This window comes from Mesocricetus auratus, unplaced genomic scaffold (genome assembly GCF_017639785.1).
Source record: "Mesocricetus auratus isolate SY011 unplaced genomic scaffold, BCM_Maur_2.0 Super-Scaffold_100001, whole genome shotgun sequence".
Classification (NCBI taxonomy): Eukaryota; Metazoa; Chordata; class Mammalia; order Rodentia; family Cricetidae; genus Mesocricetus; species Mesocricetus auratus.
The window spans coordinates 8,097,355-8,123,977 of NW_024429187.1; the positions used below are offsets into that span (position 1 = coordinate 8,097,355).

Consider the following 26,623-nt stretch of genomic DNA (forward strand, 5'->3'; position numbering starts at 1 on the left):
GTGATACCTTCCTCAGCTGTTGGCCCTCATTATGCATCATGTCACTGAGACTCATCCACAATGAATGACAGCATCTCTTTTTCACTAGAAGCAGTACAGGCTATTCCAGGCCCACTGACAGAGCTTAACATCCTTTGAGATTTATAGACATATTTTCTACCCACAACTTATAACGCTTCATGGCTAATGTTGATGTATTTGTTTTTCTATGGATTGAAGCTTTTTTCAGACTAAAACTTTGGAACTTCTTATTTTTAAGGTTTTTCAACTTTAAACTATAGTGAACTATAGTCCCAAGAAAATGGTACTGCAGCATCTTCGAGTTGTAGAGATAATGACTCTGCTTGGAGGCCGTCTTATTGACCCTGTTTTTCTTCTGTAAGAAAGCCATATGTGTCATGTAGACTAGGTTGCTGGGGATTTTAATGAATCACCTCTTCTTGTTAATTTACCACCAGGAACAAATTCCATATAATGTCAACTTGTATCACAGAATCAAGTCTGGAATTAGGGGCAAATCCAATGAGGGTACCGTGCAAATCCAATGTTGGCACTTGCAATCACCAAGTCTGCTCATAAATCTACTGGGTGTGTGGTCACAGATTCCACTGGACCTCCCAGTCTGGTGGCACTGAGCAGCAAAATGTGTGTCGACCACAAGTCCCTAAAGCAGAATCCCCAAAAGATAGAAAAGTAAGGCGATATGTCTCTCTAACAAGGATTTGCATGTCATATTTTCAATCATTCCAGTTTTTGAGGGTTCTAACACAGACCCATAAACAATGCACAGAGTTACAGGAAAATGGGGACATTTTAATTTGATAACAAAGAAAAATTAAACGGGTAGTTTCAATATTTCAAAGTTGTCTCATTGTCCAAAAATTAATCAAAATAACCTTGATAGCAGCCCAGATACATGAAAGAGGGGATAGAACCTCCCCCAAATGATGTGATAGACTTTGATGACCCCCCGTGGAAGGCCTCACTATCCTTGGGGAGTGAGTGAGGGATGGGTTGGAGGGATCATGGGGGGCATGGGAGGAGAGAAGGACGAGGGAATTGGGGGATTGCTGTGTAAAATAGTATTGCTTTTAAAATTAAAAATACTTAAAAATAACATTCTAAGAAATAACCAATCATTATTTCTAAAGGAATATCATAAAAAACTTTGAAAATATAAGATCTTGTTCTTATAACATTTCAGATATTATTCATAGTAAGATATGTCATTTTAAATTATTTTACTAAGAGACCAGAATCTAACCAGTAAAATTTTTAACATTTTGTCAATATTGAATTAAAATAAAAGTTATATACTTTTGCTTTGATTTTTAAAATATGCATTACAAATATAATTTTATATAATATTTTGATATTTTATCTACTTTTACTTCATGTATATAGGAGTGTTTTCCTGAATATATGTTTGTACAGTTTCTTCAGAGGTCAGACGAAGAGTGTCAGATCCCCTAGGAAATAGAGGCAGAAACAGTTGTGATCTGCCAAATGGGTGCTGTGAATTGAACCCAGGTCCTCTCAAAGAGCAACCAGTACTCTTAACTACTGGACCATCTCTGAAGACCCAAAAATCATACCCTTAATGGAGAAACTTTACTTTGAATGATCATAAATAAAAAGGACATTGATTGCACATTAAATAACTTGGAAACTGTTTAAACATAAACATTTTCATATATTTCAAAAATAATTGTTACTTTAAGGCAAAATCACCCCCCATTTTATTTAGGTATAAAAAAGATTTTAAAGAGTGAAAGAAAATCTCTGAAAATAAGACTATGGAGACTTGAGAGATGGGTCAACAGTGACGTATGGTTATTGTTATTGCACACACGCACAGGAATACAATTATATAGTGTTAACATAAGTTCATGTGTAAATACACAGCCAATATCAAATATATGACATTGATAGTAAGATATAAAAGATCAATAAAATTCCTAAAAATAAGTGAACACAAAGTTCAACTTTGAAATTTCTGGAAATCACCCAAATGAAATTTATTTCCCACTCTTGTAGCAGTGGCTACCTACAAACAATAGGAAGTTTTCACTTTAAATTAACATACATATCAACCACAGGACCTGTGTGTCACGTCTTCCTACATAGATAGAACATGGCATTTACCAGCAAAAAGAAATTATGCAATCAGCAAGAATGTAATACAGCAAACATCATCGTCTACCTTACAGACTAGAGAGTTAACATGGAATACACTGATTTCTAGCCAGTAATCATTTGACCAGTAGGTTAGAGATCTGTTAAGACAGGATGATAAAGTACAAGCAAACAGACAAAAGGTAAAACATTGTAATAATGTCTGAGGAAAAGGTATTTGGCTAGATCTCTCAGAGACTTTTGCATCTCACATTCAAACCCACCAAAGTGCAACTACCAAAGATCAGTCACACACAATAAGATGATCCCATGTAGAAGAGTGAAATTAGACCCATCGCTGTCTCCTTGTACAAAATCTAAGGCCAAATGCCTCAAAGAACTCAAAGTGAAACCTGAAACACTGGACTTGTAGAAGACAACATAGGTAGTATTCTTCAAGATAGAGGTGCAGGAAAGAACTTTCTGGACAGGACTCCACTTGCCCAGGAATTAAGGCCATCAGCTGGGAAGAGCAACTTAATAAAACTGAAAAGCTGCACAGCTCAAGAACTAAGCTAGCCAAGAAAAGATTCATACAGTAGGAGAGAATCTTTCCCACATATCCATCTGACAGAGGATTAATATCAGAATATTAAAACAAATAGTGAAGCAAATAAAAAAGACCCAATTTAAAAAAAACAGGTCATGTGTGTGAATAAAGAATTCCCAAAATAAATTTAAATGCGCCCAAAACATCTCATAAAACTTTCATCATTGGAAGCAATTAGGGCAATGAAAATCAAAACTTCTTTGAGATTTCATCTCACACAGGTCAGAATGGCAAGGACCTACAAAACAAAACAACCTACAATACATTCTGGAGAAGATATGTGGAAAGAGGAGCTCCATTCACTGTCAGCAGAATTGCAACCTGGTACAGCCAGTCTGGAAAATCAGTGTGTGGAGATCTCTCCAAAAGCTAAAATTAAATATGCCACATAAGCCAGTTGTAACACTTCTTGGCAAGTAGCCCAAGGAATTTGACTTCCAACTCAACAGATACTTGCTCAGACACTCTCATTAACCCTCTGCTCATAACATCTAGGAAATTGAAACAACCTGAATTTCCTTTAACTGATAAGTGCATAATGAAAACATATTACACACACACACACACACACACACGATGGAATATTATGCAACTGTAAAGGAAAATAAGACTGTGAGTTTTGTAGGTAAATAAGTGAACTAGAGCAAACACAGTGAATGATGTGAGGACATAGTTTTAAGGAGCACTAATAGCTCACAGTGTCCTTCCTAATATGTTAAATCATAGCGTATGCTGAGGGAGCGCATGTCTGTGAATCCCCTCCTTCGGGACGCCTCGCTCTGTCCCAGCTTACGATCCTCTACTCACTAGCTTCTGCTGCCACAGTCCCCAAGCTCTTGTCCCTACATAGGAACCAAGTGGGAGCATGCCATTGCCTGTATCTGAGCTTTATTTCCCTAAGACCCAACCATAATTATCAACATTTTGTCAAATGCTAAGCAAATAGCTTCAGAGTGGAAGATAATGGATGGAAAAGTTCAGTAAGGACAACCAGTACTGTCACTTAGAAGGTCTACCATTGTCTCAGCAGGAAATGGTGGCCCACGAGATTTAATAGGTTTGCAACTTAGAACCAAAAAATATCCTTCACAGTAGCAAGACCTTGAAAGTTGTAAATCAATCGTACTGGTTAGTAATTGTCAAGCTGGCCCAATCTGGGAAGAGAAAGCTTCTATTACAGAATCGCCTCCCTCACACTGGCCTGATTGCTAATGGGTGTAGGAGGGCCCAAACCATTGAACCCAAGTGCAAGCAGATGAGCCTGGGTGTATAAGGAAGGTGACTAAGCAAGTCACAGAGAGCAAGCTGGTGAGCAGGGTTCATCTGTAGTTTCTACTTCAAGTTCCTGCCCTGCTTTCTTTCCATGATAGGGTAAAACCTAGAAGACAAAATAAATTCTTCTGGAAGTTGTCTATAATCATGGTTTTTATTGCAGCAATAGAAACCAAACTGGATATGATTTATTCCTCTGAGTAAACTAAAATAGATAACTTTATTGTAAAGGATCCTAATCCTATCCATGAAGCCCTTTGTGAGCCTTGTCTCCTGGGACTGCATTGGCTGATCTCCACTATCCATCTGTCTGAACAGGGAATCATCTGAGAAACACACAACTGTGTGACTCTCTGAGGGTGTTTCCCAGGATGCTTCACCGAGTAGGGAAGACCCACCCTGGACGGCTGGTGTCCCAGGCTTAGCAAAAAGGAAATTAAGGAGGAACTCAGATGAGCAGGAGTGATCATCTCTCTTCTAGCTTCTTGATTGGTCATGCAGTGATGCAGGGTAACCACGTGCTTCACAACTCCTGCTGTCATGCCTCCCCTGGATGATGTACTACATCCCTTAAAACTGAAAGCCAGCAAAAATCAAATCCTACACTCACTTGAATTTGTTATACATAATTTTTGTATTTTATATCTATAAGATAATAACTAATTCATACAACAATTTTTTCATTGTTTCATCAATTGAAAAATATTTATTCATGGACAGGTATTTTTACATATACAACACTAAATCATGTTTTTAAGCAAAAGTCTGTTAAATATCATGAAGTCATTTTAAAATTAATAATGTATGCCCTACAGTGCATTAGCTGTGGATATCTGTTTGTTTTTTTCAGAATGATGACAAAATATAAAAGTGAACCACACACTTTAAAATAGTGTTTTAATAGAACAATACATGCAGAATTTTCTCAGCAAGGCATAGGGGACAGCTCTCCACTAACACACCAGAGCATTTGCTTGTACAAGAAGTGAAAGTTTATGAGGGAAACAATGTGAAGCAGATCTGAAAGAAAGTTATATATTCTAAAATTCAGCCATGACCCATTTTCACTTATTTTATACATCCCCCAAAAATCTGTCTTTTAATTATATGAATCATAATTGTCACCTAAGTGTTTGAGACTCTCTGATGGACCAAGTCCCCTGGGTCTATTACATGTCTACTAAACAGATTTCCTTCTCTTTCCAAACACATTATTGATCAGTTTGGCCATTGATTTAGACCCACTGGGTCTTCTCTTCTCCTTGTGTTTGAAGATCATCAGTATGTCCTTGATGAATCTAAGAAACATCACCTCAACCTCCAGGGACTGATCTGCCGCAGACAGCTCACAGAACTGGCAGCGGAAATCTGTGGCCAGTTTTTGCCCTTCCTCCCAGCCAACCTCTCGCTTGTGGCAGAGGTCTTGCTTGTTGCCAACTAAAACCACAGCTGGTTCCACCATCCTGAAATACAATGAGTAAATTTCTCAAGCTTGTTTCAACAATTCTAAAAAGTAATGTAATTTTATATCCGATGACCAAAAAATCAAAAGTAAGTCCTAGTAGGTATTATATCTATCTATGGCCATAGCCATTTATGTGCTCAGAAACACATATCCTCACTGCTGCAAAATCATTTTCCACATAATAAAATATTAACAAGCAAGGCTCCCAACATTTAGAGTTTGGAACAGCATACACATATTCATGTCTGGATAGGTATAATAATCAGAGATAGCTGCTGTAATCTTCCCCAATTTGTCTCTTTATGTACTAAGCAAAATAAGGAAATAGTTCCCACCACAGAGCCATAAGGTTCTACCTCACTCAAAGCCCAGAAACATGAAGACATGTAATACAGACTGAACAATTGAAACCGTGAGCCAACATACATCTGCCATGCCTTAAACTTTTTCTGCTTGGTACAGTGTCACACCTAAGCAAAAGTAACTAATTTAGCTGTCATTTGAAGATGCTGTGTTAAGCCCAGGCAGCAACTTACAGTAATAAGATTGGCAGCTTTAAGCCAGACTCAATTATATCATTATCCTAGACTTTATCGGGCAACACTGAGAAGAAACTTTGAGCAAAAATGAACACTTTGAATGAGAAATGCTGAAACAACAAGTGGAGGAAATTAAACTAAGAATCTCAGACACCTAAGTGTTTCATCAATAGAGAAAAAGTCTCTAAATACAGTCATCTTCCTGCATTGTTCTGTGTCAAGACAGTTAACAGTGGATTGTTGACAACATTTTTATCTCAGTGGGTAGAGTGAAGAAAAGCGTATCTCCACCCTTACCATGTGTAGATGGCTGGATATTCAGTCTGTGTTTTACTGTGACATTCTCAGCAACCAGTAATGAGGAACTGGATTTCACAGGATACCAAAGTAATAAATCTGGATTTATTTAGGATCCTTAACACCTCCGTGAGGATGAAAAGGAAAGGAGGAAGCATGACATATCTACCGTAGAGAGGACCATTATTTTGCTAGTGAGTGTCATGTTAACAATAGAAGCTGTCTTGTAAAATGGCCATTTACTCTGGGCAAGGAACTGTTTATGTCAGCCAGGGTACAAAGCATTCTCATCTGATTCCTTTTACTACATGTGTAACTCCTGTGGAATGGGAAGGTGAATTGTTCAGGGCTGTTAAATTTTGTAATTGGAAGTCTGTATTAAATTCTTCCTAATGATGTTCAGGGCAAAGAGATGATTTACTAAAATGGAAAGGAGACGGGAATGAAATGTCTTCTTACCTTTTACAATGGGAAGTTGGTGGCTCCCGAATTCTGTAGATAATGGCTTTGGCGAAAGCGAAGGAAGGCCTGTCACTGATGTCATACACAATCACAAACCCATCTGCCCAGTGCAGCTCACTTGTGAGGGAGCATTTTGCTTTCTGTGACTTAAAATAAAACCAAGTGTAGTTAAATCACAGTTACACATTTCACCCTGGGCAAGACTTCAATAAGGCCAAATAACAATAATCTCTAAGGTGTGCTTTCATTGTCCTGTCTCTTTCTCATTATTGTCTTTCTTAAACAAACAAAAAATCTATAATAGTTATTTTAATCTCACTTTACAACATTTTTAAAAACAAATTTATTTTTTCCTAAAAAATTGATTTGGTGCCTTTTAAATTAATATCCAGACATTTGTCTTGAAAAAAACATGCCATCTGTGTTAATTCATGGGCCACCGATTTTTATTTTTGTGTGTGTGCGTGTACTTGGATGTGTGCATGCATGTTCATGTGTGTCAGTTACATCCTTAGCAAGGCAAACATGTAGAGGTCAGACAACAACCTCAGGGATTGGTCCTTCCCGTTCTACCTTGAGACAGGGCTTTTTCATGGGCAACAGACTGGCCTGCAAGCTAACTTCCTGTCTCCTTCCATCACAACAAAGGAGTGCTGGAATTACACATATCTGCTACAGTGCCTAGCTCTGCATGGATTCTAGAAATCTGAACTCAGGTCCTAATGATTGCATGGCAAGTATGTTATGCAGAGAGCCATCTTGCCAACCTAGAATATCAGTTTGCTTGCAATAGTAGATTCAAACCTATGGATGTGAAAAATTTATAAAGTTTATCTAAAAATATTTATAGGATAATTTAGGGTATAATGCTTAATAAATCAATTGCTTGTTTTGAAATCAGAAAACCAATCATTTCTTCTCATTTTTAAGATGAAAAGATATTTTGAGAGATTACAATGAGATTATTTTGATATTTTAGTGTATTAACTAGATAAATACATTTATACTCAAATTTTGCCTTATGCTATATTGAAAACTGGTTGCAAATGTACGTACTTTAGGGAAAATATAAAAACTGAACTGACAAGTCATTCTGCCTTAATTTCTGAGAGCTACCCTATGAGGTCACAGGAATATATATGACCACTGCTATTTTAAAGATTTGTTTTAATGGACTGGAGAGATGACTCTAAAGCTAAGAACACTTTCTGCTCATGCAGAGGATTCCAGTTGGGACCCTAACACACATGTCTACTCATAGCCATCTGTAATTCCACTTTAAGGTTATCTAGGTCTTCTCATCTTTCTAGGAGCTTCATGCCCATGAAACACATATAAATAAAGCACACACATGCAAAACAATAATACACGTAAAATATAAAAGACTTTTTGTTAAGACTATTTTCAGGGCTCACTTTTATTGTTCATTAGAGATATTTCTCTATGCTAACTTTTAATCAAAATTTATACAGAATCCTAATAATACAATTTGCACTAAAGGAAATGTCAACATTTTGAAAATTTAAATTGAGGAGAAATTTTAATTTCATGTTGGCATTATTTTGCATATTCATAGCCACATTTCTTTATACTATGCTTGAAAATAAAATAAAAGACAGGATTTTGTTTGACTTACTTGAGAACATGGGTCATATATTTCCAGATTCAATGGTTTCCCTTCCAAACACAACTGCTTATTATAGATAGATTCTGAAAAATCACATGTATTTATTGTCAGTGTGGGAAAAGTCCAGAATAAACACTCATTTGTAGTTGTTCTTGGTCTGCCAAACTCAACAAGTCATATTTCAGGCTAGTTTTACTGAAGATTTATGATTGTGTGTATAAGTGTGTGTGTGTTGTCTATATGTCTGTATGTGTATTATGTACTCATTGTCAACATCCTATAAACATGTGAAAATGGTTCTAAGTTCAATACTATCCCTTGATTATGAGTCACTGACAAAATCTCAAGTATTTTCTTCATATGGTATTCATGTAGCATGTCTATCTCTGTTTTAATTTTCTTTATTCACTGTCATGTTCTATAAGGGTTTTTATCTCATACTTCATTATTTTCCCATGCTCTACATTTGGATTCAGTTCATATTCACTGTCTTACACTACTTTACAGTTATCAGAGTATCAGTGTCCTGTGTACAATCTACTGATGGTTTTTGATCAGCTCAACATGTGTTTGTAATGCAGACCTCATCCACAAGCTCATGGCAGCTATTCACTATTGGGCATATTCCCTTAAGTATCTGACAGACATGTTAATCTGATTATGTGAAAAACTGAACTTTTATACTCCCTGCAAAAAACCACCTCAAAGCTTCCAATCTGCTCAATGATACATGCTATTTTCAGACGTAAAGCATGAAGATCCCTTAATACGTGATTTCTCTGCTGACCATATAATTCACAAAATCACTCTGTTCTACATTCAAAATTTAATTAGTATGTATGCCAGTGATTTTTATTGCAACGACACTATTCTTTTTGCTTGGATATTCGTAAAACCTCATATGTCATCTGCCTACACAGACTCACTTACGATCTATAGAATAATCAAAGGCACAGGCTAATGTGAGGCATGTATTTACATCAGATGCTTATTGGGAAAAATCAGTGTCCCTCTTGGACTAAGAAAACTTTCATATACCTGCGAAAGCTCCTCTCTTTCAGTCCTCATCATTTCTACAAGCTCAGTAGAATTCCCGAGCTATTCTTTTTCCTCTTATTCTATCCTCTCTCTACTAACTTGAGTAACTACTCCACTTTGTCAGTAACTTTCCACATGCAAACTTTGAAGTTTATTCTCTCTTCCACCTAGCATATAATTCCTCAGATGTCTCCTTCAGCATGTCTCTGTTGGACTGATGATACCTTCTGAGAAAGATTTACACTCTCCGGTCATTTGCTTTTTCTTTTGTTTCAAGACATCGTCTAGGCTCGCCTGGAAATTGGATGTGTTCCTGTGACTCTGCTCCCCAAGTACTGGGACTGAAAACATCCACTTCCACCACATGACTCTTTTAAAAATAACACATACCACATTAATGCTTTTCTCTGGTTTCCTTTACTTATCTTTATACCATTTATCATCAAATTGCGTGATTTTGGCTTGCATTGACAAATCCTTCTTTCACATTACAAATTCTATGATAAATTAAATACATATTCCTTTGTGCTCTGACACAGCCTATTGATGCAGAAAACTATGTGAAATGCAGCAGCTGTCCAGTGAACATTCTTTGAACGGATGACTTGTGCCCGTAACTGTTCCTCCACCTCTATTTCTCCTCAGATTAACACAGTAACACAAACACATGACTGACTCTGAAAATTAATCTGTAACCCACAATAAGAAGTAACAGCAGGGGCTAGAAAGACGGCTCAGTGGTCTGTGCTTGCTCTCTTGCAGAAGACCGAGGTTCAGTTCTCAGCACCCACAGACAGATACTTTCCGTAATTCCGGTTCTTAGGAGTCTGAGGCCATCTTCTCACCTCCCGGAGTACCTGCATGCTCACTCATGGTCTACATGCACTAGGGCCGTATATACTCACGTACAGTAAAGTCAGTAAATCCCTGATTTACAAAAGCAGCAGACATCTGATGAACAAGTCTTTCCTCAGAGGATGAAGACTGACTTTTACAAATCTTTCCACGCATGGCATTAGTCATAGTTTCATCAGATACCAGGTTTTGTTTACAGAGGTGTTTTTTTTTGTTTGTTTGTTGTTGGTCGTGGTGGTGGTGTTGCTTCACTTGGTTTTCTAAACTCCCCACATTTACTGTTGGCCCTGAATGTTAACTCTCCCAGACCAGACACTGTCTCTCAAACCTCACAGGACTGGCAAGGGCTGTCATCTCTGTTTTGGAGTGTTTTAATTTCCCCTTCTATCCTTCCTTGACAAGATGGAATTGCCTTTGCTAGCCTGTTTCCATAGAGTTGGCGACCTTTGGGATCACATGCTTCTATTTTCAGAGTGTCTTCAGATTTTGTGTTACTCATGGAGATGTCACAGCTGGGAATGTGTAAATGTTTCGTTTGTTTCTATAAAATCATTGTAGGAAGGACTAAGGTGAAGGTCGCATTGTTGTCTGTCCCCCTTTGGAGACTGCATTATCTTATTTGTGTTTAGTCTCTTTCCTGTTCGGAGAAAACTTTCTCATCCAGGCATCTTGGTTTATATGTTATGTTGACCCCTGTGCCTGAGACTTTTGCTCTCGAAATGAGAAACTAGAAATTTCTGTTTTCTGTAGTTTTCTTTCTGTTAGCAGTTTTCAAATACTTGTCTTACAATAGTCACAGTGTCAAATGAATGGAAATAGTATGCTGTACAAACAGAGAAAGCCACATGACAGAAATCTTTAAAACCATTTTAAGCTATATGCTGACAATGCCCTCTCACGAACAAACGTTGGCTTTGATTCTTGTGAAAAAAATAATTATTAACTCTCTGACCCTAAATAAGCAACATTGAACAAACCTGAGTCCCTTGCATTTTCTAGAGTTCTGCTATTGTTGATTTTAAGAAACAAACACAAATATATCCTCAGGTCTTTGATCAGATAAGATACAAATTCCATTATTTTGATCAATCTCTTAAGAAAAGTTATACAGAGAGGTATAACAATATTCCTCACATTTATAATGTGATATCTTCTATATTCTAAGATAAAAATAAAGCAAAACTGTGTTGACTTAGTAAAAATGACCATAGGATTATACTATGATGGCTTTTCATCTTTTGTGGAATTTCTCTAAAATTTATAGAAACAGCTGGAATTTACATCCATTAAAAGATAAAAACACATTAGTATCACAGCACAAACAACCATAAAATGAACATTGTAAATTGTGTAAAAGTAGAAAAGTGATACTTTAATTAAATATCTTTAGCTTTTAATGGATACTAATAATCAAAACCTTCGGTGCACTTTTGAAGAAATACATGCCCATGCTGTGCAGCATTTGAGAAAGAGAACCACAACTTTGTTGTTTTCTAGTTTTAGAATTTAGAAAGCCCTGACTTTCTAATTCATCGTCATATTGGGTAATTTCAATGACAAAAACACCCCATTCAAATACATACTTTGGTATATAAAACTAAAATCTCTGGATTAAAACAGTTTAATTAGTGTAAAAATAGAAGATTCTGCCAAAATGCCTCTCTGTTGTTAATTAGGTTTAAAGTGTGATGCTGAAATGTTAAGGCAAGTAGAAATGCATAGCAGCGACTTACCAAAATTAGAAGCATATTCTCCAATGAACCTCTTGGTAAGAAACCTTACCGTAAGTGCTGTTAAATGAACAGATGGGACTTAAGTTTGTTTTATTTTAGAATACTGAGAATTCAGTTAGGTACCATATCTTCATTTTCACTCAGTAATCAGCAAACCTCAGAGAAGAGCTTAAGACTTCACTGAGTTCTGGTCTAAAATCTGTGAAAAGCCATGATTCTGTAGAAAGAAATATGTGAGCTTACATGCTTTACATATATATTGTTATAAAATTCACTAACAAATGCAAACACATACAACACCTTACCTGCTAAAGTACAAATATAAACCTCATTATCTTTGAAACCCAAAGATCTTACTGCACTTATTTTCCCTGCTAATTAAATCTTGTTCCAAGGGTCTATGTGTAGGAGAGGTGGAGGCATTGTTCAGCATTTGTAGTCGGTAAGGAATACAGAGGGTTAGTGGCCAGGGTACAGTGGAAGAGTCCCATAGCTCACTGTCTTCCTAAAACACCCAAGTCTGCTCATTATCCCACTGTTACTGTTAGACCACTGTTCATTGGTGGAAATCTTGCTGCCAGTAGATTGTGCAGCAGAATAGAATAAATGAAAAACAGAACAGAACAGCAAATACCAGAATTAGGACCTTTCGTAATAGGTTCCAGGATGTCCACAAAGCAATGTCCCTAGAAAATCACAATCCTTCATTCGCCTCTGTCCCCCCTACCCTTACATCGGAAGAGTACTTTCAAAACAATTAACCACTGGTGGGTTTGCAGGCAAGAGTACTGGTATGAGGAAAAAGTGGGAAAGTGATGAAAGGGTTTCTTGTTGTTCTTTAGAATTTTAAACATCAGAAGAAAAAGATGCAGATTCATATTTCAAGCAATCCCATTGCCTCACCTCCTTAAACAGCTCACAATTAAACAAAAACTTGCCTGAAAAATCGGAAACTCACACACACAACAATGTACACAAATTTCACAGAGTGAATTTATTATCACTTGTTATATAATATAAGTTTATTACTAACACCCCAGTTTGTCTCTATAATCATGCTAGACTAACAGTAAAACTCACCTGATTTCCCTGTACCTTTGCCACCCAAGACAGCAAGCTTGACATCACTCATCTTGAGTAACCGATTCAGTTTTGAAACCTTGCTGACTAGAGCTAAGCATATGCTGTTGAATTTTTGAATTTCCCTTTTAAGGAAGGGTGTCCTTGTTTTTCCAGGGGCAACTTCACCATATATTTCTACCATCTAAGAATAACTTGAAAAATGTTTGCCTTTGGTACATTTCAACTGATAGTCTCAAATGCTGGGCTAATACTTAGATACTGAGATTTATGAAACCAACAGTAATGTATTTTTAACAGTAGCATAATTCATAATCCTCTAGAGGATCAAGAAAAATGTCCTATTTTTATTTAGAAAATTCTAGAGGATGCGTAAATAGGCCTATGAATTTACTCTGATGGGGTCATTTTATGTTTTCTTTATTTATTTGAGGATTTCATATATGTTGCCCATGATGTTTCTATCAAAGTTTCCCCCAGTCCCTCCCCTCCAAATTTTCCCAGATTACCTCCACCAGATTGCCTTTCTTGCTTCATGTAGTTTAAAAAATCAAAACAGATTCAATTTGTATTGCCAGTGCAATGGCAATGCATGTCTGGATCATATGCTCTAATCATATGTGATCTTAAAGCTGGAAAAAACACATATAACACCTTGCAACTTTCTGATGCCACCTTTAATGTATAATTTTTTCATTTTTAAACTATGAACTGCCAATGGACAGCAAAGCCACTCATTACTGGAAGAGTGATAAACAGAGCCTGTCCTAATTCTTCCCATACTGCTTTACAAACAGAAAACACTCCAAAAGGGAAACAGTTGGAGGTGGCTTTGTGTGTGATTCCCCGTGGGTCTGCAGTGTGAGGGAATAACTGATGCCCCTTCCTCCTCCTCTAATAGTTCCCCTGGTGTGACCTCTAGTCTTAACTGTAAACTTGACTGCACTCAGAATCACTGTGAAGATACACCCGCGTAAGGCTGTCTCCAGAAAGGGTTAGCTGAGTAGAGAAGCCCCACCGGGGATGTGTGGGACACCATGGCATGGGCTGGCATCTGAGACTAAGAGGAAGAAAGTGAGATGGGCCCCAGCATTCATTTCTGTCGGCTTCCTCATTGCGGATGTGATGTGCCCAGCTACATTACACCTCTCTGTCAATGTGGGGTGCATGCTAAAACTGGGAGACAGAATGAACCCTCCCTTTCTTATTTAACTTTTGTCTGGCATCTTGTCACATCAGTAAGGTGCCTGCCTATTATCTTTCATTGTTAGATATTTAAATACAAGTGCCATTCCCAGGACCGACAACCAGTGGCTCACAGGCACTTATAACTCCAGTTTCAGGGAATCCAATGCCCTCTTCTGGCCTCTGCAGGCAACTGCATACACACACACACACACACACACACACACACACACCACGCAAATACACAGAAACACACACACACACACACACGAGAGAGAGAGAGAGAGAGAGAGAGAGAGAGAGAGAGAGAGAGAGAGAGAGAGAGAGAGAGATTTTGCAATAAAATTATTTCTGGATGAATTTTTATATATAATATGATATTTATCATTGAAGAGTAATCTTTTTAAGAACAAATGAACATTTAATTTTATAAAACATAAGTTCTCAAGCAACTCACAGACTTAGACAAGTTGTGGATGCTCAGGAATTTGCATGTTGTGTGGGAATTTTGTAGAGTTTGAGGAGGAAATTTAGAGGTGGGCAGGCAGGAATCTTTGATCTCTGTGCCCGGCCTTTCTTCTGCCCCAGGACTCTTATTCGAATGTTTTAGAGCATAAATAGCACAGTAAATATTCTAGGCTAGACACAAGGGACAGCTGCTTTACAATCACAAATCCTGAAAAATCTTTGCCAAACAAATTAAAGCAAAACACCCACGCAGATCACAACAACCATGGCTGCTAAAATAAAAGACTTCTATTAACACACAATGCAGGAATGACTTGGCAAAATATTATTTTCTTGATAATTACTGCTTCACTTCCATCTTACCTAACAGTTCCCTCGTTATGTGCCATGTGGGAGTCTGGATCTATTCATCGTATTATATCCTTATGAAGGTCTGCTTTAAATTACATAAATCATTTCTAAATGCTTTCTCTCTCTCTCTGTCTCTCTCTCTCTCTTTCTCTCTCTTCTTCTTCCTTTCTGTTGCCTCTTTACTTGACTTAACTCCCACCCCTTCTTCCCTTCCTTTCTTTTTCCTCCATCTCCTTTCTTCCCTTTGACTTATAGTGTCACATCTTTATCAGGAATAATATACAGTTCCTCCTCCTCCTCTCGGTGCTTTTTCTTTCTGTCACTGTGGTAGTCTTTACTTAGTCTGCTAGAAATACTTTGTCACCTTTGCAATTTTTAGTTCTAGTAATTCTTATTGTATTATCCATTTAAAACTCAAGTCAAATAGGCTCTGTTTATGTCTAAATATCTCACCACAGATTTAGTGCCTGTAAGTGAGGTCTCTAGGGGCTCCTTTTCATTTTGATCTCCTACTAAATTCATCACTGAGGAAGAGATATACTTAAAACACATTGTTTCTGGTGGTATAGATTTGTAATTCCAGATTCTTGAAATGCTGAGAAAGGACAATCACAAATTCAAGGCCAGACTGCAATGAAGGTTGAGTTCAAGGCCAACCAGGACAGGTCCATGAGATATTATTTTAGAAAAACATAGAGTAACCAAAGAGGTATTGGGAAGCAACTGCGTGGTATATCACTCACTCAGCATGACTAAGGCTCTAGACTCAATCTCAAGTCCATACTACTATATATGTGTGTGTGTGTGTGCGTGTGTGTGTGTGTGTGTGTGTGTGTGTGGTGTGTATGTTATCACTATATCGCTTTTTTAAAGAATATTTGCTCATTTATTGCTCTTGTAATAGAATAGAGTATACACCAGTTTTAGTTTAGAGAAATTCTCCTTTGTGGTACCCTCTGCAGATTTACAACTAGCTGTATGGAATTCCCATCATAGCTGACTTCCCCTTTACAGACTCATATAAAACTATATTACATTCTAATAAACCATGCTGCATGTGGTTTCACCATATACCATATATCTTCCAGTTACACAGACTCACACATCCTACAGTAAGAGTCAACAAGATGGAGGTATTAATATCATTTCATGGTGTTATAGAAATCCAGTTGACATGGCAACTAAACTTGACCTGTGAAAGTTCCGCCTTCACAATCCTAACTACTTTGTGAACATGTTTCACAGAAGTCTTTCACTTGCATATGCTATTCCAAAGGACTGTTTTATTCAATATATAATGCTAGTAATTAACTCAATTATATGGACCTATTTTTCATTTTTTTGCAAAAGAAAAATGATGAATACCTCACCAATTTTCAAAAGATTTCAAAGTATGCCTGAGACTAAATAATTGAATGGCTTTGCTAATTTTTCTCAGCATGTATTCTTATAATTGCAATTATCTTTTCCAGGTAATGATCCTGTATTTATTTTACTTTTAAATTATTCCTGAGATGTTTATTGTCATAGGTCTTAGTTTTCTACTACCTTATAAAAACTGAAACATGATAGATAACAGTAATTATAACCCAGCTGGTCACCCTTTTTGCCTTCTCAAGAAAATTTATGCCAGGCTTTATGTGAACACTTGGTGGTTTTCTTTGAAGCTAATATAGCTCGTCCTCAAAGGAAAGATTGAGTTTTCATTAGCTTATTTATCCATTCATTCATTCAATTCATTCATTCACTTTATCCATGTTACTAGGGACTGAACCCAGGGTCTCGTGCATGTTTCCATGCTTCCAATGAGCCTCATCCCAGGCCTAATAGCTTCTTTGTAAATTTTTCTTTGAGAATTTCATACATGTAGGTAGTGAGACATAATGATATGAACCACATCCCCATCCAGCATCCCTCAGACCCCTCCCATACACCTCACTCGATATTTGACGTCTTTTTCTTAAGATCCAATTAATGCAGTTAGTGCTGCCTTGTGCATGGGTGCAAGGTTCATCCACCAGAGCATGGGAACTTAACTACATCTCCAGGAGAAAATGTTTCCTCCTACCCCAGAGACCATCAACTGCCCATGGCTGCTCAGTAAAGGGTAGGGCCTGGGAAGCATCCGCCCATCTATGCCATGACTTTGACTGGCTTGATTTCCTGCAGGTCTTGTGCAGGTGACCACTCATATTGTGGATTCATGATTACAATAGACAAGTTGCGCTCAGAATTTCATATTGCACCTATGCATGTGTGAGCAAGTGGGTGTGTATGTGTGTGTATGTGTGTATGTTCATGTAGTAGCATGAGTGTGGACATCAGAAGAAAACTTTCTGTGTGTGGATTTAAATTCCATGTAGTTTGAGGAAGGCTCTCTTGTTTTCTGCTGTGCACATCAGGCACGGTGGCCCACAGGTTGTTGCCATTTTTTAAATTTTTGACTGGAGACAGGTCTCACTCAGTAACCCAGGCTAGTCATGGTTGATCATGTAGACCTGATTATCCACAAACTCATAGCACTTCCCTGCCTCAGTTTCTTGGTGTCATGTGTACCTGGAGTATAGGCCTGAGTTACCACATACCTTCTTGTTTTCATGCATCATGTATTTTCCCATCTTCACTAACTTTCATTTTATAAATTCTGATCATGTATGCTTTTAACACACTATTCCTGTAAGTTTGGATACAACTGTGGTCTCATCACAGACCAAATTGCAAAATAAGCCACTGCCAATACTACTGTGGATATAGGAAAACGGATCACCTCCCAGTTCTCAAGGGGTGGCTGATGCTGTAACGATAAACGGCACACTTACTGAAAGTAAAACTAAGTATTTATTGTAGAAATTACTCACAAGATACCAAACAAATAACCCAGATGAGCCCAGTAGTTTTCCGCTGCCGAAAGCCGGAAAAAGAGAGACCAAGACTTCCATTGTTCAGTCTTTTATGCCTTCCCCCATAACGCCCCCAGCCATGCCCAAAAGTGGGCCTGGCTAGTGACGAAGTTCACCACCTACGTATGTATACATCTTTACGTCCGTTCATATACATCTTTAGTCATGCCTAAAGTGGGTGTGGTGAGCGGTGTGGTAAACCGCTCTTTTATTACCTCATCTGTATGCACCTCTAGTAAGTCACATGGTAAATGGCAGCATTGTTTTCCTCCTACATGTGGCTGCTTCCTTTTTCAGCCTACCATGGATAGATATCAGCATCGAGAGAGAGAGAGAGAGAGAGAGAGAGACAGAGACAGAGACAGAGACAGAGACAGAGACAGAGACAGAGAGACAGAGACACAGAGGATGAGAAGCATGAAAGAGTAAGCTTTGTGGTAAACCATCCCCTTTATGTAAGTATGCCAGAACACTCTGAATAAGAGAAGTCTGAAATCCATCCACAGATACACAGGGCTGGGGACCTGGGATCAGTTCTGAGCATATCCACTTGGTTAACTCCAGATAACTCCAACTTGTCCCACTCCATTGGGCACTGTGGACATCTGTGGACATCTGCACTGCTGTGCACATACCCTCACACTCATACACATAATTAAAAATAGACTATTGACTTTTCAATAAAAAGAATTCAAGCTACAATTTCCTTCTACTGTGTGGTAGTTTGAGTGAGTCCCCATGGGCTCTTATATTTGATTGCTTGGTTGCCTGTTATTGGAACTGCTTGGGAAGAACTAGGGGTGTGGCATTGCTGGAAGAGGTGTGTCCCTGGGGCAGACGTTCAAGTTTCAAAAGCCCACACCATTCCCACTTGGCTCTCTCTGCCTCAGGGTGGTTGTTGTCTTAGCTACTGTTCAGTGCCATGCTTCCTGCCAGGACGGGCATGAGTGGGTCCTAACCCCCCTAAAACTATAAGCCCAATAAACACTTTCTTCTATAAGTTGGGTCACTGTGTCTCAGCCATAAAAAGTTGACTAAGGCAGCATGGTTTGCCAGTGTTGTTTTCTACTCTGTCACACTTTTAGGCATTATGAGGTCATTGCTCTGGTAACTGAATCCTGTGGTAAGTATTTGCTAAAGCTGATTTTTTTTTTTAAATATAAGATGCCTGCAAGCCAGGCGTGGTGGAGCACGCCTTTAATCCCAGCACTCGGGAGGCAGAGGCAGGCAGATCTCTGTGAGTTCAAGGCCAGCCTGGTCTACAAAGTGAGTTCCAGGTCAGCCTCCAAAGCTACAGAGAAACCCTGTCTCAAAAAAACAAAACAAAACAAAAACAAAAACAAACAAAAAAGATGCCTGCAATCTGTGTAACCAAATTGGAAATGTTATAGAGATCAAATTTAAAACAAATCCCTACATTGCTACAATGTGTGATAGAGTGCTAAACCTACAGTTAGTAGCTCTGTTGTTACTTATTAATTGTTGGCCAACTATCTTCATGCACAAAATCAACCCGTGATTAATTCCTGGGCTCTCATGTTCTGTATATTATCAAATTATTGTTATTGTTGCTGATATCATATAGAAGTCCTGCATTAATAACAAAATTCAGTTTTTTATGTTATTATTTGGTTGGTTTATTTATATTTAGTTAGCACATCCTCTAACTGATATTGAACTTAATGTTGCTAGGTGAATTTCTGAGGGTTCTCTAAGTTTATAAACCAATGTGGATTGTGAATACAATTTCCTGAAGAATCAATGCCTATTCCCCTGGTGGGTTCAAATACAAAGTTAGAGCAAAAAATACAAGATAAAATTCTCTGGATCAGTCTGACAAGATGGTTTAGTGACTAAAGGCACATATCACTGTGCCTGATGACTTGAGTTCAAACCCTGGACCCCAGATGGTAGAAGAAAGAAACAGCTCTTACAACTTTGTCATCCGGCCACCAAACATATGCTGTGGCATGTTAACACACATACAAAAATAAATTTAGTAAATAAATAAATATAAGAGTAAGTTAACATTCTCTGAATCTATTCCCCAAATCAGTAATTACTAAAGCTGATTGTGATTAGAGTGATATTTACTTTCATGAATTTCAGAATTTTAATATGATTTAAGATATAAATTAGTTATAATTTTAAGTGGTGTTGAATGCACCCAGACATTTTCAAAATCCAAGATTTGTGTCATGAAAATACTTGTTGGTTCAAATCCAGCACTAAAATAGCTCATAGGGAAAAGGAGGAACAAATTACTAAAAATAATGTTGAAAATAAATTACAAGAAAAACTAAACATCAACTGGGAAGAAAACAAACATAATCTTCTTGAAGAGAAACTGACTACAGAGCAACAGTCCTTTACACACTTTGTGAGATTAGTGGACATTTTTGTATTTTTTGTGTGGAACCTGTATTAGTGATGGTATCTTTTCAAAAGCCTCAAAATTGGAGATTGTTGTCATTGCTTTTTTCTAGCCCAAGGAACTTGAGTCAAGTTCAGTTTCATAGCCGGGATGTTCACCAAGGTTTCTTACATTTTCAAGTCTTCCATGAAGAGAGGTTTCCTTTAAGAGTTGATGCTTTATGATTTGTAACACGATAAAGAGAAGATTCAGAGATAGATATTGGGGTTCAAGCTTCAAGCTGAGGATCAGAAAAGCACAGCAGCCAAGACAGTAGATCTTACCTCCACCCAGCTGAAATGGCAGTTCTACCTCCACAAATCTTCAGAGGCCAAAGGCTTTTAGTTCCTGTCTCCTCCTCCTTATACTCCTTTCTCTGCTCAGCCATGTCATCCTGTCTCTGCCTCCCTAGTGCTGGGATTAAAGGCATGTTATCCCAAATGCTGAGATCACTTTTGTGTGAGCTGTTTCTTTTAGGACTGGATCAATTTTGTGTAGTCAGTGTGGCCTTGAGATCTGTCTACCTTTTAATCCTGAGTCCTGGGTTTAAAGGTGTGTATCATCACTACCTGGTTTCCATAGCTTGAGGCTGATTTTGCTTTACGAATCCTTTGGGCAAGCTTTAATAAATCATAAATAATACATCACCACAACAATTCCTTGAAGTGAGTCATTGACTGTATTGAGTTGATATGGTTGCTTTGCTTAACCTCATCTGCACTCATCCTTTTTTCCTCAGAAATAATCCTTTTAGAAGTGGATTGGTTGACACAGCACCATCTTTGCCCTCTGAAATGACAATCCCTACTCTTTCCTCATTCCATTGTTTCTGCCAGTCTTCAATGTTAACTATATGCTCTCCCACATAATTACCTTTTCATCTGCATTCAAATATCAGATACATATTTTTGAATGTGAATCTACAAAGATAAACATTTCCATGCACATTTTATCTGTGCTCAGTTTTACAATAACACACCAATATGTGTATTTAGGTCTACTTGCTTTAATACTATGTTTTCTTAAGCTATACCACAGTTCTTAACTTTTATTTTATATAATCTCTTTTTTCTTTTCAAAACATGCAGAGTTCTGTGTACTTTCTTCATATCTATACTACTATTTGCTTTTCTTTCCAGCCATATGTATTCATTACATTGAAACAAATAGAACTCCATGATCTGATGATTAATGAGGTATTAACAAAGATTCTATTCATGCAGCTTAGTAAGAACAGGAAGGAATTCTGGGAGTCTTGGGAAGAGTAACCATACCTGACCATAGAGTTCTGAAGGAGGAACAGTTTAAGGAGTTGAATAGAAGTGAGCTGGAGAACACTGGCTAACAATATTTCTGCTCAGTTGTAGGAACTTGGAACATGACAGAATGACCATCCAAGGCAGGAATTCTGCAGAAAATACTGTAACACCATCCTCGTGTCACTTTCTAATTTTCTGTAGAGACAACATTTAAAATAACCCAACCAGAGATCAAATAACATAAATAATATCCCAAGTCACAGATCGTACTAGGAGAAACCAAAGGGAAAAAGAGAAAATCGTCAATATCACACAGTGTAATTGCTGCAACTACTTCAGTCTGCAGATGGCTCTTGGTTAAGGCTACCTGTGGGATTATTGTTTCAACTGTTCCTTTCAAGGGAACTATGACCAAAAGAAGGAGAAGGTTAAAAAATGTACTTCAACAGTATCACATTCCAAGTAATTTTTAAGAAATATTTCAGTCTATCAACACAGAGATTTGGTACTATCCCTAGTTTCATTAACCACTAAGGTCAAAAGGTTTATAAAGGAGTTGCAGATAAAGCAGAGTTATTTTTATTCACTGAAGGATTGAGTTTTGGAGTGAATATGGTGGAATTCTCTGGTGCAAAAATGATAAAAAGTCCAAAACGCTCCAGTTTCATCTTTGGTTTTGATTATGCTTAGTCAAAGACCTCGCTCCCAAAATTTAAACCTGGTGGAGCTAAACAAAGCATTTTGGTAGTTTACTGTGTTGAATAACACAGAGTTATACTAGAAAAAATGTAGGGCAAGAAGTTATACATGGTTAAGTCCTAGTTTGTGTTCTGTGAAATTCCAAGTGCAATCTTAGAATCTCAGAGCAGAGTCATAAAGAATCAGCTCAGGACTCATGAATTGAATTGTCGTCTCCTTCTTTCCAGGCTCATTCCAGTGTGGTCCAAGCAAACAACTCAAGGCCACCCATGGAAGGATAATTGTGCCATTTGGATTTGCTTCAATGTGTCCATAAAAGATTAGAGGCCCAAAATTTTGGAATTCACAACCACAGTAACATTTGTCCTTGAAATGACCTTCACAATAGTATGCCTTAAGTTCAAAGATCTCTGTACCTACTGAAAGGAAATCATGGTATAAAAAAAGAAATGCTCTCTGCGTACTTGAAGGTTTTATCTGATTTACGTTATCTTGAATATTGAAATTTTATCTGTACAGACAACAGTTGTTGTGGTCTCTGTCATTTACATTCTGACTGCCACAAACAAGCTAAGAATAAACACTAACATGAAATGTCTCAAACAGTCCTCAGAAGCGAAGCTTATCCTCACCATTCTTTACCTTTGCTCTACCTATTCCTTAGGTAGCCCTACCTCCAGGGCTGCTTGCTTTCCAGACTCCTTCCCTCTTGGCTCTGTGTGTGTGCAAGTTCTCACACTGACTTAAGCTCCCAACTCATAGACTGTCTTTGTTCAGTCTGTTGGTGTTTGGAATCGATTCAGGTGTAATTTGTCTGTCGGGCTTGGCCTTTGGCAACTAGAAAGACTTCTGTGTGTGACTCTTGTGAGCATTGTTCGCTGTGGTTTAGACTAGCACATCTCTCAGCTTTAACTGTAACAATTCAGCATTTCAATGCTATTTTAAGACCCCTGCTTCCAGATCAATGCAACCAACAAAACAAATTTTGGAAATGTGTCATTTCAAGCTAGCAATTCATTTGTACTAAAGAAGGCATCAGCTCCACCAGAGGGCCATATCCTGCGTAAGGAGATGACAGAGGACATGCTGGTGACACTAAGGACAACCCCTCAGGACAGTCCTTCTCACCTCATGCTGTCCTGAAGGGAATGACCTTGAGATAATCAAGACCCAGCAGTAACACATGAGGCTCTGACTTCACAGCATTCACCCAACCAACCAAAGTTAGAAAACATTCTTATTCCCTGTGTGTGTTTCCATTTTAGTTTTGTGTTAGACGATTGAGTAATGATGACTTCTATTTGAAATTTGTTCATGAAAGAAGTAAGCCCCTTTCAATATCTCTGCATTGTTTCATGGTTCCTTGTATGTTGGGGATTTTTGTCATTCACCCATCTGGTTTCCTAGGACAGAATGGAAGATTATTCTTGCTCTCTTACTTTGTAATAAAAAGAATAATGTGCTATGTTATGTTAAAACTAGTAATTAGAAGGGCCAGGGAGACTAGTCAGTCAGTAAAATGGTTGCAAGGCAAGTCTGAAGATATAATTTGAGCCCAAGAACTCACATAATAATAATAAATAAATATGTAAATAAACTTCTGTACCTAAGACTTGAGGCACATTGTGGAAAAGGGCACAGAAACATTCTAAGAGCCAGAGAATTAGGGGATTGGCTGTGACATTGTGTGTCTTAATAATGTCAGAAGCTATGCCCATAAAAATCTCACCCACATGACTTCCCAAACATGAGTGTGTTTGTGTGTGTGTGTGTGTGTGTGTGTGTGTGTGTGTAACAATTACAGAAGAGGCCTTTAATCTAAATAAGAACAAGAAGGACACATGGGAGGGGTTGAAGGGCAGAAAGTGAAAAGGGAAACAATGTAATTATAATATAATCTCAAAAGATAAGATTAAAAAATCAGAGAAAATATATTTAAAAATAACTAAAAAGACAGGTTTGGTTGTTGTTAATGTCTGGTGAGAAGTAATACTAAAACTTACTGGGCAACTAGCCTAGCCTACTCCTCAGTAAGTTCCAGACTAATGAGAGGAGACCCTGCTTGAAAATCAATCAAATAAAAAGAGGTTGAGGGCATACGGGGTAAAATGGACATGGATGTTTGGTCTCCACACACAGTGTACATAGATTCCCAAGTTACTGAACAGATAGACATAGAGAACACACACATACCATATTTACAATTTTTTATTCAAGTGTTTTCTTTCGAATAGATTCTGCCATTAAACCAGCAGGCTTGACAACACTTGGTAGTCTGGTGGAAATACAGACATGTGGCACTCGCTATTAACAGAGAACCCATCCAGAACTTTAAAATCATTCCTGCAGAGCCTGAAGTGATAGATCATTTGGCAATGTGCTTGCCTTGAAGTCATGAGGAACTGAGTTTGATCCCCAGAACACACGTGAAAATGTTGGGTATGGTGGAACACACTAACAATCCCAGCCCTGAGATGGGGACATAAGCAGATCTCTGATTCTCACCAGACAGTCAGCCTAGCCTAATAGATGAACTCCAGGCTAGGAAGAGACTGCATTGAAATAGTGAATAATGTTTCTTAGGATGATAACTAAAATTGTCCTCTTACCTCCATAAATATATACACAAATGTTTTCATGCAAATTCATACACTGTACCTTCATGCAGATTCATAACCACATACACAGACACACACACACACACACACACACACACTAGTAACTGATATATACATTAATGTGTAAACTATCACCATGATTGGTGAGGAGAAAACGTAGTTGACAAAAGATGAGGTTAACCTCTAGCCTAGGAATGAAGCTGTGACAAGGCCTCTAGAGTTTGAGAGCATCATGTCCTATATTTGAAAGAGTATTTCTACCTAAGTTCAGTACACTCAAATTATGTTCCCAATTCTAGTTTTGTAAAAACAGGTTTTCATGTGCAATTGCTGAGGTGTAAACAGGAATTCCTGCCTTTCTTCATGTTTTGTGTTCTACCGGATCAGCTAACCACTGTCCCAAAACACTAAGTGGGACATTAGAGAAATGAAATGACTTTAACCCAAACTGACTTCTCTCAATTATAGCATGGAAAGTTCATGGTTTTCAGATGCTTCAGAAAATGAATCACGGAAATGATGAAAAGGTTGTTCCTGGGTTTTAAAACATTTAATTCATCTTTGGTTGTTTTAATTTCCATCATCTGTAAGTTCTTCCAGTGAACTTATTATTTATCCCTTTGGCATTTAGACTGAAGTTAGATCATCCCAAAGCAGGAACGTGTCCTAAAATTGATGAAGTTTAACCGCAATTTAAAAAATACCTTCTGAGACATGGCTGCTTTCTCACATTGATGCTTGTCCTCTGTCCTGGAGAACATCCAACTCTCCTAGCAAAAGTTGATTCTCAAACATGAGCTCTTCCACCGTGGGGGAGAACATAGGGTGAGCCTTCTGACCTGCTTGCTGCTAGCCAACTTCTACTTTTAGAGCCACTCTGACCTTTCTCATGGACAGGTTCTAAGGGAAACATTCACATGGGTTTGGGAGACTTAAAAATATGTCACCCTTTTAACTTTGCGTTTACATGACTAATAGACACATGCTTTCATTATTTTAGTGCCATGGAATGAGGAAAACTAATGTTGTTTCGATACATTGGCTATTAAACTGTCTAAAATCCGTCTTTTCTTAGAATGCAGCTCAAGTCTAGGGCCAGAAAGATGGCTCAAACAGCAAAGACAGTTGTCATCAAGCATCTGAACTCCCTGTCCCTGAGCTGTTCAGTAGAAGTGAACTTGCATGCTGTCTTCTGTTTCTTACTGGGTTTCTCATCCCATCCTCCTCCAAGAATGGGGTGGCTCATCATTAGATAGAACAAAATGGTGGTACTTTAATATACTTCAGAATTAATAATCTTAAAAGTGATTTTTTAAAAAAAATGGATTGGCACGGGGACTTAAGGGCAACAGGTGCAAACTGTGGGCAGCAGCGGGGTTCTGGCCATTGCAGCTGTGGAAAGTGCTGTAACTCAAAAACTCTCAGAGAGCCTTGGGACGCTAGCTGGGGACCGTCCTGTGGGCCAGGAATAACAGGAGGAGCCACCTCTGATCTTCAGCATGTCTGTAGGCTGGAGCTGTAAGTCTCTGGGACAGCAAGTGTCCTCGGACAGATTCCTTCCTTTCCTCATCAGTGGTCTTGACCATCAGCTTTGAAGTACTAGAGTGCCCACATTTATAGACTTGCCAAGTTGCCAC

The 26,623-nt window shown here is 38.1% G+C and overlaps 1 protein-coding gene across 1 annotated transcript; it reads right to left on the reverse strand.

The window, feature by feature from the left end:
* Positions 1 to 4,688: 4,688 nt before the first annotated feature.
* Rergl (RERG like) lies at positions 4,689 to 13,284 on the reverse strand. The gene is made up of 5 exons (XM_005072905.4): positions 13,094 to 13,284; positions 12,014 to 12,070; positions 8,397 to 8,470; positions 6,758 to 6,906; positions 4,689 to 5,460 (listed from the first exon to the last, which is right to left on the reverse strand). The coding sequence occupies exons 1-5, from the start codon at positions 13,275 to 13,277 to the stop codon at positions 5,178 to 5,180; spliced, it is 747 nt and encodes a 248-aa protein (XP_005072962.2). The 5' UTR covers positions 13,278 to 13,284; the 3' UTR covers positions 4,689 to 5,177.
* Between the last annotated feature and the right edge of the window lie 13,339 nt (positions 13,285 to 26,623).

Coding starts and splice junctions, on each gene's coding strand:
- Rergl (XM_005072905.4), bottom strand. CDS start 13,277: ATGGTAGAAATATATGGTGAAGTTGCCCCTGGAAAAACAAGGACACCC. Junction 12,071..13,093: donor CAAAGGTACAGGGAAATCAG/GTGAGTTTTACT, acceptor TTCATTTAACAG/CACTTACGGTAAGGTTTCTT. Junction 5,461..6,757: donor CCAACTTCCCATTGTAAAAG/GTAAGAAGACAT, acceptor ATTGTATTTCAG/GATGGTGGAACCAGCTGTGG.